Source organism: Dromiciops gliroides, chromosome 5 (genome assembly GCF_019393635.1).
Source record: "Dromiciops gliroides isolate mDroGli1 chromosome 5, mDroGli1.pri, whole genome shotgun sequence".
Taxonomy (NCBI): domain Eukaryota; kingdom Metazoa; phylum Chordata; class Mammalia; order Microbiotheria; family Microbiotheriidae; genus Dromiciops; species Dromiciops gliroides.
The window spans coordinates 169,383,692-169,398,336 of record NC_057865.1 but is presented as its reverse complement, the minus strand read 5'-3'; the positions used below and the strand labels follow the sequence as shown (position 1 = coordinate 169,398,336).

At 36.8% G+C, this 14,645-nt stretch overlaps 1 protein-coding gene across 1 annotated transcript; it reads right to left on the bottom strand.

Moving 5' to 3' along the window:
• Positions 1-7,343: 7,343 nt before the first annotated feature.
• LOC122729305 (jupiter microtubule associated homolog 2-like) lies at positions 7,344-8,455 on the bottom strand. Its single transcript, XM_043968096.1, has one exon. The coding sequence runs from the start codon at positions 8,417-8,419 to the stop codon at positions 7,844-7,846; it is 576 nt and encodes a 191-aa protein (XP_043824031.1). The 5' UTR covers positions 8,420-8,455; the 3' UTR covers positions 7,344-7,843.
• Between the last annotated feature and the right edge of the window lie 6,190 nt (positions 8,456-14,645).

Genomic DNA, 14,645 nt, shown 5'->3' with positions numbered 1-14,645 from the left:
ATGTCTAAACAAACTGTGATACATGAATGTAATGAGTTATGAGTATGAAGATTCCAAAATTCATGGGAAGCCTTATATGAAATTATGTACAATGAAGTATAATGAGAATGATCAGGGAAGCTTCCTTTCCTAGTCCACATTTGTTGTCCAGAGAATAGACTCTGGAGATCTGAGGATGTACTCTGAGCCTTCTGGGAGTGTTTGGTGGGGGATCTTTACTAAAGTACTTTGTAACCAAAGGCTTTTAGTTTGTGCCTACATACCTCCCACTGACACTCTGACAGGGTAATGCATTCAAACAGAAATGGTCAGCATTCAGTGATGCCAATTCAAGAAATTTTAAAGGGAAACATAATTTCTACTCTCACCCTTTTCTTCTTCTCTCATGAATGTATGGTTTGGGATTCTGACACCTCTTCCTTGAACTCCCCATAGGATTGCTGGGGCTACTAATGCGGTTGCTTCTATATGGCAGTAAAGGCATAAGAGAGATTGAGATTGCATCTCAAGGTTTTGGTTGCTTCTCCTATTTAGTGTTTCTTTCCTTGGGCTCATTTGACTGAACATTCATAAAATGCAAACTTCCAGCCATGACAACTACTTTATGAACTCAAAAATCCTATAGTAATTAAAGGATTTGTAAGACTGGAAGATTAAAAATGCTGAGATCTTCACGGACAAGATGTCTCCAACCAGGACAGTGTTCCATTTTCTGGAAAGATGTCTGCCTTAATGGTGTTGCTAAGAGAATACAGAGTTGAAGTGGAGGCAAAATGGCTAGTTAACAGTCACAAGCACACAGTACACATTCACAAAGAGGATAAATGTCCAGGATCCCCAAGTCACCAAAACTTGGAATAAAATAAATCATACATAAAGCATTTAAATAATATATGTCAGATACTATGGTTATCAATGAGAACATATACAAAAATAAACAAGAGGGAAGAAGATAATATATCAAAAAGAGTGCTTGGAGTAGCTGAGGGAAGAAGTTAGAGAATGATATCAGGATGTGGACATGCAAGAGAGATTGTAGGAAATTATGTGGCATACTAATTGCTGGCTAGGTACTAAAAACAAAAACAAAAACAAAACAAAACAAAAAACCCTGATTAGTGGGATTTTAGGGATAGGAAGAGAAAGAAGTTGAGTCCTAGTTTCCCATTTAATAGAGATAGACGGAGAATTAGGCCATGGAGAGGATATTTAAATTCTCCTGTTGCTGTACCTAGCAGAGTGTCTGACACTTAGTTGTTTTGTTTTGTTTTGTTTTTTACATTATATTTAAAAAAATTTTTTTTTTACATATAAGGTATTTTATTTTTTCTGTTACATGTAAAGATAGTTCTCAACTTTTGTTTATACAAGCTTTACAATTTCAGATTTTTCTCCCTCCCTCCCCTCCCTCCCCCCTCCCCTAGACAGCAGGTAATCTGATATAGGTTAGATCTATATATCTATATACATATACATATCTATATATATATATACACACACATATATTTACACATAATAACATTAATCCTATTTCTGCATTAATCCTGTTACAAGATAAAAAATCAGAGCAGTGATGCAAAACCTCAAAATAGAAAAAAAAAACAGCACCCAAAACAAAAGAAATAGTATGGTTCAATCAGCATCTATACTCCACAGTTGTCTTTTTTTTTTTTCTTGGATTTGGAGATCCTCTTCTATCATGAGTTCCCTGGAACTCTTCTGTCCCATTGCATTGGTACAGAATATAGTCCATCACAGTAGGTCAACACTCAATGTTGATGATACTGTGTACAATGTTCTTCTGGTTCTGCTCATCTCACTCATCATCAGCTCATGTAAGACCCTCCAGGTTTCTCTGAACTCCTCCTACTCTTCATTTCTTACAGCACAATAGTATTCCATTGTATTCATATACCACAACTTGTCCAGCCATTCCCCAATTGATGGGCACCCCCTCAAATTCCAATTCCTTTCTACGAAGTAAAGAGCAGCTATAAATATTTTTGTACATGTGGGTCCCTTTCCCCTTTCCATTATTTCTTTGGGAAGAAGAATGAAAAGTGGTATTGCTGGGTCAAAGGGTATGCACAGCTTTATTGCCCTTTGGGCAAGTTGTTTTTTAATAAAAGCTTGTTAATTGATTACCATAAAATCATGAGACCAACTTGACTCCTAACCTGCTTAAATAGTACTTAACACACCTTCCTAGGAGTAGAGGCACAAACATCTGGGACAGTTCAAATTCCGAAGTCCAAAGAAGCTACTTACCAAAAGGCATAATTTCATTCCTTCAACTTATACCTCTAGGCCTAAGAAAGTATCTGACAAAAAAAAGTAGATCCTTACCATCCATTGATGGATTCCTGTGGCCAGGCTGTACCATTGGCTTTATTCTGCTCTGTGACAATAGTATATGAATATATTTCATCTCCTTTTGCTGCCTTCTCCATTAATTTATCCTGTTAGAATAGCCAGAATGTTGAGACTGGAATGCTCAGAACAGGAAGCACAGGACTTCCCTAGTAAAGTGAGAAGTTGATGGATCTGAGGAAGGAACAAAATTTAGAAAGGGATAGACCCCACAGGTTGCATAGAGAGGAGATAAGGAAAAGATAGGAAGAGAATAACAAAAATGGAAAAATCATGTAGAAAAGAACTCACCAATCAACAACATTTTCAAGGAATCTATATGCCAGGTTCTGTGCTATCAGAGGGAAGACTAAGACAAAAAAATGCAAAGTGTTTCACTTAGGGAACTTATGAGGGTTAAATTTTAGATATAGACAAAGTAGATATAGACAAAGCATCCTCCAATCCCTCACTAGTTGAATCGAGCAGGCTAATATTTATGTATATATCTAGAGAGAAGTGACAAAACAGACATGTGGAAAGAAAATTCTATCTTGGGTGGTAGAATATATTTTGGAGAAAGGGGCTATAAGTGTATTCTTAAGTATTCTTCAATATCGAGATAGATGTAGTATTTCTAACCATTTAGAAGAACTGAAAAAAAATTGTAATGTGGCAGGTTTGTCTGTTTGTTTCCTTCCATCATATGCAATCTGTATCTGTGGCTATGTATTGGTTGCCTAGGAAACTGCTGTAGAATGAAAGTGGATTGGCTGGATGTGGGGCTTGATTGGCAGACTCTACTGGTATGGGTTCATGGGTGAATGTGATGTGCAAACAAGCAAATTCTGAACAACCAAACTGATTCAGTTTTGTAATGTAAGAGAGTACCTAAATTGATATTAAGGTGGCCAATACAAAGTATTTGACAGAAAGTGAAGTATGCTTTATACTAGCTAGAAAATAGCCAGAAAAAAATTTTATTACTGCAAGGAAAAAGTCCAAAAAATCCACTTAAATTAGCTGTCTGTTCTCAATCAGATATATTTGGCACCATTATCAGCCTTTTATACACAGCTTTTAGGGACCATGGGTTTATGTCATTTTCCCATAGGAGTTTATAATGATGATCATAAACCCACAAAACTTTCAAGTTGGAATAAACCTATATATCATCAAATTTTGTGCATCTTATTGTCATAGACAAATCCAATAGATTGATGAATTTAGATCAACCTGCCAATTGAACAATGTTGATTGTGTAGAAATTATTTTAACCCTATGTCCCAAATAATTGTGCTAGGCAATAATTGGTGCTCAATTAATGATTGATTATTCACCGGTTTGAAGTGGGGTCACACAGCCTCTCAGAGTCTTCTTATTCAAAACAATTATGTAGTTTTTTGGATAAATTAATGATATAAGACATTTATTAAGAACTTATCATTTGTCAGCCAATATGCTAAGTACTGGGGATATCAATATATTCAAATAATACAGTCCCTGCCCTCATGGAACTTACATTGTAATGATAGAAGAGAACACATAAAAAAATGTAAAGGTGTAAGATATAAAGTTGTTTGGGCAGCAGCAATGTTAAACTCAAAGCTCCATAACATTTATCATATACTTGGTGAATAAGAAACTCTTTTATTGGATGAAGTAAGTCCCAGAGATCTCCTAAGGGATGGGACAATTTTAAGAAAATGTACACATTCTAAGGAACTCAGATGGAATTTTAGATAAGGGATACTCAGTAAGAGTGTGGGGAAGCAGTTTAGGCACAATTAGGGATTAAGTAACCCCATCCTTCCTTCTATCACCACCCCATACTCATTCAACCATTAGCATGTGCTTACTTATTATGCTAGCTATATGACCATTATTTGTCTCGTAGAAATCCTAAGAACTTCTCTGTCAGGTCCTATTGGATGAAAGGAAATTTCCTTCCCAAGTATTTTTATTTCAGAAATGCTATCTTCCTAGAATAGCCAGATATTTAATCAATGTCTCTCCTTTTTAGGAAAGTCCCTAAATTCCAGTTTCTGAAGATGTACTCATTGAGTTTGTTCTAAATTTATCTTCATTTAATTAAATCATGTTGCCCTTTGTTACTCTGTTATAGAGCAGGAAAGAATTAATTTACATCCTACCACCTTCTTTTTCTGATTGATAAATAGATCAAGTCCTTTTTGATTTTCAATTTTCTAGGCTGACAATGCTACAAATGTATACATAGATAGATATGACTTATGATTACAGCAAAATACTATTTCAATATTTATTACCTTTTTAACCCCTTCATTCTCTGCTTTGTTATTGTACTTAAAGACCTAAAATAAGACAAAGTATTACATAATGCTAAATATAGGCTTTAATTTTAAAATACTTGTAATTTTCCAGTTATGTATCATGCATATAGGCATTAATGATTTTCTTGGTCAATTAATAGGCATTGATATATGGCAAAAGAAGTTATTCCTTTTTCTTTGATTTTTACAAGCATATAATTCTAATTGATTATCTTAACATTTCTAGTCTTATTTTTTTCAGGTTTTAGCACTTCAATTTGTGTAGAGGATACCTATTCTTTCATATAATACCTCACATTTGCATAAGCAAGTACTTTCATAGAAATTTTCCTATTTAGATAGTCCATTAGTGACTCACTAAGCTGAAGTAAAATAGATTCCTATTCTCTTTGTAAATATTATGAGTTTTGAATGAGATTTATTAAGACTTACAAAATAATCCTACTGGTAGTTTATAAGTCACTATTTCATAATTTTCTATATATTTTAAATATAATCATTAATCCATTTAAAACATGAAATAATTGTGACTTTCTCTGGAATAAATTCTCTTTTTAATTTAATTTTAGAGTACATTATTAGTTACATGAAAAATAGTAATTGGAAATAGAATACCACTTTCTCATCAGATGGTTTTCAAAACTTATGAATATCAATATTCACCTTCTGATACACATGCATTGGTCTTAGCAGTGATTTTCTGTCCTTGCTCATCTTCCATTTGCAAACCATGTGCACAGTGGTTTAAATGACAGTCATTTTTTTCTATAGAAAAGTAGCATGTATTTTCAAAATGCTATCTGTATTAAAGTAATCTGTATGTATGAAATGAGATTAAAAGAAAACTGGATGAGTCTAATCAACTAAAATAATACATATAATGAAGGCTGATTTAGACAGAAAGATGAATTTTGAGCAATCCAAAAACACACGCCCTTGATTTTTACTATTTAAATACATTAGGTTGAACACATTAATGGTACACAGAGTGAATTTGTGGCAATAGCTTACACTGACATAAGCTTTCAAAGTATAATAATAAGCATCTTTGTTATACATAGAGGGAGCTGTCGGCAAAGGTTTAGTAAATTAATCATAGGACCTACAGTGGAAATTTTCCATTCTCATCAAATAATTTAAAAAAAAAATCTTTGTTCCTAAGACATGAATTGGTCTTTAAACTATAAATTGTGTGATAGACAATATGATTAAATAATATGGTTTTCTTTTTATAGAAAATTGTGATGGGAGTTACCCCCCTCACTCTTTCTCCCTCCCTCCCTCTTTCTGTCTTGCTTGGGCTCTCATTCTTACACACACACACAAATAAACACACAAACACACAGACTCACTCACACGATTTTCTAGAAATTTTTTTACAATCCAAAAAAATAAATCATTTTAGTGGAATGAAGTAGAGGGAGGGAGGAGGAAAATATCATGGAAACTTTTGATTTATTTTTCATTCAGAGAGTCACTAGAACTTTGGAAAAACATTATGAGACTCGAGAGTGAAATTAAAAGAGAACAAATATAATATGAATGTATTGACATATATCTGTGTAAAAGCAAATTAAGGAGGAAAAAAGTGAAAGTATATCATAAGAAATGTGATTTCCTAAGCATGTTATTATGGTAGAAAGTTGCATTTTAATTTGTCAATAATACAATCATTGTAGATAACACCATGTATAGTTGATTAATGATGTGTGGAATGCCAGGTAAAATGGAAGGGGTGGGGGATATAGGGATTCAAGATAGTATCGCTCTCACTCTCACTCTTTCACACACACACAAACAAACACAAACACACATCCAAGTATTTCAATGATCTAACAAAGGAAAATTTGGTAGATGACAGAAGTAGGACACCCTGAGAAACTAGAAAAAAAAATTGAACATATAATATGAGGTTCCACCAACTGAGGTTACAGTGAATTATCCCAACAGGGATAACTGTGCTTGCTAAGATTATGTACTTTCTTTTTTTTTTTATTGTCCAAAATGTTTATTATGAAGAACTGAAGGGTCTCAGTGATTTGCTCTCCTCCTCATTAAATGATTACAATAAAAAAAAGTCTTAGAAAAATATGAATAACCAAAATATCCAAAAGAAATTAGGTTAAAAAGCCTTTTAAAAAGATTGGAAGGCCCCACTTACCCTCTTTAGAAAAGAATTGTGGTTTGTGAAAGTAGTATGTTCACACCACTAGTGAACGGCAGAGGCAAAGGCATTTAAGGCTTATGAGAATGGCAGGGAGAAATATTATTCACTTTACTCTCTTATGTAAGGCAGGCCTTTTGAGCTAAGGGCTTCTTCTAGATGACAGAAGTCACAGATGCCCCTGCAAGATATGGGTGCAAAACTCTGCCATTAAGAATAGGTCTACAAACAAGGGAAAAGGAAAATTGGTTCGACTGATAAGCACTTGCAGAAGTCAAATCAAGTCCAATACCCCTTTCAAGTTGCAGCTTAGTGAGTCTTCCCCTGGCTTTTGTGGGAAAGGTCAAAAAGCCTCATAGGATATCTGCTGAACGATGCATCATGGAGGCAAACAGAAGGACACAGATAGATTTAATACCCGTTTTCTTAGATATTAATAGTGCCCCATAAAAGATAAAGGTCCTGTATCATCACTCTATAATTTAAGGGCTCTGTGAGCTAAATGATCTATTACCCTTCTGACACACAACTTGTATCCCTTACCAGACAAGGGAGGAGGAGCATTCCTTGGGCAGCTGTCCAACATATTATTCACATGGATTTTTAGTCCCCTAGTGACACTGCCAATGGCTTCTGCTGCAGGACCATGCTTTTTGCCTACCAAATCACGAATGTTCCTAGTACCTATGAAGATCCTACTCTTTCCCCATTTTCTTTCACTCCATCAAAGATTCTCTCATATTTGGAATTAATTCTGGGATGAAAACCTGGGGAATTCCTTCTTGCTCCCATAACATTTGTTTTGTCTATTCCCTGAAAGGCTCTGTGTCTCCTGGTCCCGTGTAGCCCCAGCTGTTTCTAGAAGACAAGTTTGAGCAGCAAGCTACATGAAAATCTTTACATAAATCATCAACCCCTCCCCTCCCTGTCCCACCCCAACTTGCACTAATTAGAAACTATAAACCTTGACACCCTAACAGAAGAGTTTCTACTCTGAAGATGCTGGTAGTAGTTTCCTTTAGTAGAAAGAGATGCTGGATTTGCCACCCGGTGGGTTGAGGACTTTGTTGTGTGATCGAGGCCTGGGGCCCAACCTGGGCTCATGGTTGTCGATCTTGAGTTTAGACTCAGTTTCCTTGGCTCGTTCCTCCTTTCCTTTATCACATTTCTCATCATGTTCTTCTTTTGAAGATTGTGTATTCTCTGTAGCTCTAAGTTGCGATTTTGTGTCCTCACCTTCATATAAGACAATATGATCCTTGGGCTTGTTTGGGTGGGCTAAGGGCGCAGTAATGGTGACTGGAGACCCAAAGATGTCACTGGTCTTCCCACCAGGGGGATTCAAACGATATCGAGCCTGCACAGGAGTAGGCTCTTCAAAGATACCACTTCCTTTGCCTCCTGGAGGATTTGACCTTTTGGGTGTATTCTGAGGTTCCTCAGATGCTCCAAAGATATTAGATGCCATTCTATTTGGTCTATTTGAAGGAATAACTTCTTCTGGAGTTCCAAAGAGATTGCTTGAGTCTCCTCCAGGGGGTTTCATTACCCTGGAGCTTGACTTGCCGCCCTCATTCTCCCGCCCCTGGAACATGTCGGCAGCGGCTGCGGCGGTGATAGTGGTTGTGGCAGCCTTAGCGGCAGGGGCAGCAGCGGCGGCGGCAGCAAAGCTCCTCTCGTACTGCAGACCAGCTCTCGATTATGTACTTTCAATTTGTATTCAAATATGGATTGTTAAATAGTTTCCCAGGATCCTAAAAGTAAAACCTTTAAAATGGTTTTAGAAATTAATCATTCATAACTGAATTATGGGAAATATTCAAATTACATGTATATTTAATTGCTTATTAATTACTGACAAATACCTAAACCATATGATGAAAGGAATATATGGTGAAATATAAAAATACTGGTCTCATTTAGAAGGATACCATTAAAATCAATTTAAAAAAGACAATTATGAAAAGGCCTTGAATTCTGCATGACTATACCAGTGGATCACAAATTCTCAAAAGCCCTATACAGGTTGGAAAGGTTTTGAATTCAGGCTCTAGAAAAGAATGCTTATATCATATGAGTCCCAAGAAGCTTATCCAAAGTCTGGCTATGAAATGAGGTTTTATTTTGATAGAGCAACTAGACTTTCTACTATAGGAGCAGAATTATGGTCATTTGACAAAGAGGATAAGCACAGGGATGAAATTAATGATATTGCAATACTGGAAAAATGACTGTCTGACTGCTTTTCAAGTGTGATATAAAAAGACTATATTACAGGGTACATATTAGACAAGAAGGATACTGAGGTCTCCTCTAACTCAGACTTTCTGTTATTTTGTTGTTGTTGTTCATCCTTCATTCTTGAAGAGGACCACTGATATCACAGGATGATAGCTTAACTTGTGCATGAATTGGATTTGAGTGAGGCAGAGTTACAAAAAGTCATCACCCTACCCTCTTTTCCAGAGTTATCAAAGTCCAGTGGCAAGACAAAAGTCAAGATGACTGTTGAGTCCCAGGATGCAGTAGATGACCACAGCATTTTAAATGTCTAACTAAGCTCTAAGTGCTTCATCATCTGCTTCAGCCACCATCATGAACATTAGAACAAATTGTTCTCATCTATTCATTCTTCTAGGGAAAGTCTTCATATTCTTGGGGTACATACCCATTTGACTCATTGATGGGTTTAAGGCCTGTTGATTATCCTCAACCTGGTTTAGCCTGTTTCCCAAGATGGTTTTACTGGCATGTGGGCACTGCACATGCTACATCTTCTGGGAGCCCTAGGTGACAGTTGGGTGACATCTGGAAAGCAAAGGCAGATGAACAATCATGGAAAAGGGTACACAAGCACCTCACACAAGAGATAATAGTCCTCTTTAAATTCCCCTATAAATACCTGGTAGCAGTATAAAAGCAGTTTATGGAGGTCTTTGAATGCCAAAAAAATTGAACTTTATTCACCAAGTCATGATTACCTAGAATTATTGTTGTTGTTGTTATTATTTAAGAAATGTCTGTCCACAGTAAGAAGAGCAAAGGCTGTAAGTAAGCTATTGTAATAGTCCAAGAAGGGAATAATGAAGGCCTAAACCAAGATATTACCAGTGGTGCCCACTCCAGTTAATTAAATGTTATTTGTTTATTAAACTGAAGAAATCTCTTTCCCCATAAAGAGCTGTTCATGCCTCTCTCTGTGTGAAAACCTAATCTCCTAGGCTTAAATAAATATTAATCTTAATGACTATATAATTTAATAGTCTCTTTCCAGACCCCTTATTTTTTCATTCTAATGGTTCTTTATAAAGTAACCAGGAAGATGGTTTTCTCAAGAGCATTTTGGTCAAGATGGCAGAGTATGATCATCAAATCTCTTCCACAAAGAGCTAGAAAATACACAAGACCAAAATGTTATTGGGACATCTAAGAAAAAGCTACAGAGTCATTTTTTCTGCTCAAGAAGGCTTAGGAAGACAGAGGGGTCTGCAGATATGGGGTAATGGAATCTGTCCAAGACCATTATGCCCATCTTGAAAAAGAGCAAACATTGGGCACCAAGGGAAGAGACATCTGGGTATTAAGAGTTCTTAGGATATTCTTGGACTAGTAAAATTTATAGAAATGGGTGTAATCTGATAGCCCTGTCACTATCAAGTTCTGGGTCACAAAATGGAGATCAGAGAGAATTGCTTCCAGAGGAGAATTAGCTGCAGAGTGAACAAGGAACAAATTCCAGAAGCAAAAAGTGGCTGATATGGTTTTGATCCCAGGATCAGAGTAGTCATGTTTTTACTGTACAACCCAGGGGCCAGTAGGTAGTACAATGGAGAGAACACTGGCCCTGGAGTCAAGAGTACCTAAGTTCAAATCTCACATCAGACACTTACTAGCTTGTGACCCTGGACAAGTCACTTAACCCAATTGACTTAAACATCTGGGGCCATCTCCAGTCATCCTGATATATATCCTGCCACTGGAACTAGAAGGCTCTGCAGGAAAGAGTGAGGTTGGTGACCTTGCATAACTCTCCTTCACTTAAATCCAATTCAGTGCAAATCATGACATCACCTTGATGTCATGGTCCCCTTTGAGAATGAAGGACATACAACAAGTCTATAGCCAAAGTAAAGCTATGATATTTTGATGGAATCTTTTATTTTCTTGCTGGGGCTTTAGAGTATTTATAACAAAAGTACTACAACTTCTCAATGCAGAGGAAACATTTATACTGGGATCCTTTCAGGCAATGAGTAAGAAGTGATGGCTTGAGTTGTTAAACTAGCCAGGCTGGTGTTGAGGCAGGGACTTTTCCATTTTTCTTCTCATTATTTCCCCAAACCATTTTGAATGGAAAGTCATTCTTTCAAAGAGAAAAGGGCTGGGGTAATGGCTAAAGGAAGGGTAGAGGTGTCATGGTCATACAAGATTCCTAAATAATTATACTGAAATGGACATTCCCCATACTCATAATTGCCTCATGGATTTTAAAGGTCTAGAGCTACTGAGTGGTCCCAGTGACTGGCTACAGGAATTTCTCACTTACAAGGTTCTACAGTGTTTTTCAGAGAATATAACTACCATAAATAGGTAAGTTCAAGTCATGATGTGCCTTGACAAAAATTTGAACCTTGAGGTAATCACTCAAACAATGCAGAGATAAAATAAAGCTGAATGACTAAATACAAAAAGTGTGTGTGTTTGTGTGTATATAAACACATATGTATGCACACAAATACACACACAAACATTTTTTTTTGTATTCAGTCATTAAGTTATGTCTGACTCTTCTTGACCCTCTTGACCTTACTGTCCATGGGGTTTTGTTGGCAAAGATACTGTAATGGTTTGCTATTTCTTTCTCCAGTGGATTAAGGCAAACTAAGGTTAAGTGACTTATCCAGGGTTACACAACTGAGTATCTGAGGCTGGATTTGAACTCAGTTCTTCCTGATTCCAGGCCCTTTGCTCCATTCACTGAGCCATCTAGTTGCCCCTACACACATATTCACATACATGTAAATGCATTTTAATATTTTTTTATTCTCTTCTTAAGCAAAGAATACCAAAAATAATATATCCTTTTCCTGATGACTCAGGATTTTCCACGTATTCTATAATTATTTACTTACTCTTCTGTAACCTAGTGATGTTCTCAAGAGCTACTGTGGCATGAAAGTCCGTTTTGTACCTATGCTAAAATAGACCAAGATTTGGGTGTTTATTTTGTGTTCTTGTTTCTGATGCTTTTTCTGTTCTCTCTTGTACTGGCAGGCTGTCAGAGATAGGCTCTTGTTTCTGTCAGTGTGCCTTCTTCAAGCAAATGTTCTCCTTCTCCATGATTTGCTATTGCTTTCAATATAATGAGGACTGGAAAAACATCTGTTTTCTAGAGTCCTATGTAATAAAAAAGTGAATGGGCTATGAATAAGGGTCTAAGTGATTCTCCTATTACAGAGAATATAGGTTTTATGATGCATATTTTACCTCCCTGCATTTCAGCTTTGTACCTAGTACTAAAATTGTTAAAGAAGATTTTGAATAAGTGAGTTGTTGAGTAGTATTCCTTTTTTCCCCTAATGGTTTCTACTGATAATTATTATCTTGATATCCAAATGCTATTGACAAAACCTATGTGGGACCAATATTTCTTTTTTTACTAAAGATATTAGAAACCTCAACTATGATTAGCTTTTGTTAAGGGTTAAAATTCTAGCTAGTCTGTCTAAAATATCTAATGAGTGGTCGCCAATAAATAGTTTACTCAATGGTCCTTCATAACATTATTGGTTTTTTCCTCATTCAGGCAGCAAAAAGTTTTTTGTATAATAGTATACGTGAGAATCTTTGGGAAAATACGTTTAATATAAGTAGAAATTTTATGCCTGCAATTGAAATACCTTTTAATACCACATCCATAGTTCATACGACTAAGGATTTTATTCTTTTTTGTTGTTTTTTTTTTGTTTTTGTTATTATCATTGTTTTTGTTATTATCATTGTTATGATGTGGGGGAAACTCTCACATATGGAGAGAGACCTCAAAATGGCTGTTTCTACTAGAGATGATCCAAGTTCAGAATCAGATCAGCAGAAACTACTCCCTCTGCAGGAAGCTATAGAACATAGTAAGAAGGGAGTGCCAATTCAAGTCAGAAAATATAGCCCCTTTAGACCAAGTGACTTGAGCGCATGGAAATCAATCATCCCTAGTTTTGAGAAAAATCCAAACACTGTAATTTCACAGTTAAGGACTATATTTAATGCATATCAACCCAGTGGGCTGATGTTACTTGCCTTTTGGAAACTTTACTGTCCCCAACTGAGATTACAGATATTATCTCAGCAGGAAATGCCCTTGTTGCGAAAGGTAAGGCCGATGTGGAATGGCCTCTAAAGGATCCAGAGTGGAATTATAATGATGATAGGGATTTCCAAAGATTAAAAGATGCTAGAGAAACACTTCTGAAGGGAATGGAATCTTGCTCTAGAAAACCGGAAAACTGGCAGAAATTTTTAAGCCTACCTCAGGAGGCTAATGAAAGACCAAACAGATTTTATGATAGACTTTGTGAGGCCGCTAGACAGTACACCAGATTGGATCCAGTAGATTTAAGAGATTCCTGTATCATTCTCAACACATTTGTTTATAATTCACTGCCAGAAATACGCAGATACTTTCTGAAACAATGTCCAGACTGGAGAAATCTCTCAGTAGATAGAATTAAGGAACTTGCAAATTATGTCTTTGACTCACGTGAGGAAGATCCAGATCACCCTAAACAGAGCATTCTGGCACCAGCGATTCCTAGTCAGCCATGTGGACACTGGAACAAGGACACTAAGGTGTGTTGTTACTGTCGTAAGGAGGGGCATGAATTGAGAGAATGTAGGACTTGGAGAAGAAATTCTAATTCTAATTACAGGCGAAATCAAAATAGAAATAGATCCTTTTGGAGGAATACAGAAAGGCAGTACCAGAATAATGGTAACCAAGACCCCCCTCAGAAGAGGACACAGGAATGATGGTGTCTTGGGGAGGAATGGAACATAGATAATGAAAGCCATATATTCCCAGATCCGGATTTTTTGAATGCACTTGTGCCAGTCCATTCACCTCCCCAGAGTAATGAACCACATGTCACCTTAAAAGTGGGGGAGACTTATTATGATTGTCTGCTAGACACAGGAGCCTCTAAATCAGTATTAGTAAGCAAACCAGATGCTGGGTGTAGACCTGTAGGATTTTTGAATGTAGTGGGAGTCTCAGGAAAGAGCCAGAGAGTGGCAAAATTGAATCCTCGCATGGTATCTATGGGGCCCTTAACAGTGGAACATTCATTTTTACTCATGCCTGATGCCCCTGTAAATTTATTAGGTCGTGATCTCCTTTGCAAGCTTAGAGCAACCATATCTTGTGCTCCAGATGGGGCTGTCTCCTTACAATTGCCAGAGGATACTGTTCATTTATTACCAATTTTACTTACAGAAGCTCAAGGAACAGCAGGGGAGGTATCCAAAATCCCCTCTGACATTCCTGAGTCTTTATGGGCCTCATCCCCTAATGAGGTGGGGCTCCTTAAGTCTGCCATGCCTGTTACCTTTAAAGTTAAGGGGGGACCACCCCCCTCCATTCCACAGTATCCATTGTCTAGGGAAGCAATAGAAGGGATCACCCCTATAATTGAGGCTTTGAAAAGCCAGGGTATTATTATTCCATGTCATCACTCTCCATGCAATACTCCCATTTTGCCAGTTAAAAAACCCAAGCCTGGGCCAGATGGTAAACCTGTTTATCGTTTTGTGCAAGATCTTAGAGC

Bases quoted from the DNA above. Each gene is read 5' to 3' on its own strand.
- LOC122729305 (XM_043968096.1), bottom strand. From the start codon at position 8,419: ATGTTCCAGGGGCGGGAGAATGAGGGCGGCAAGTCAAGCTCCAGGGTA.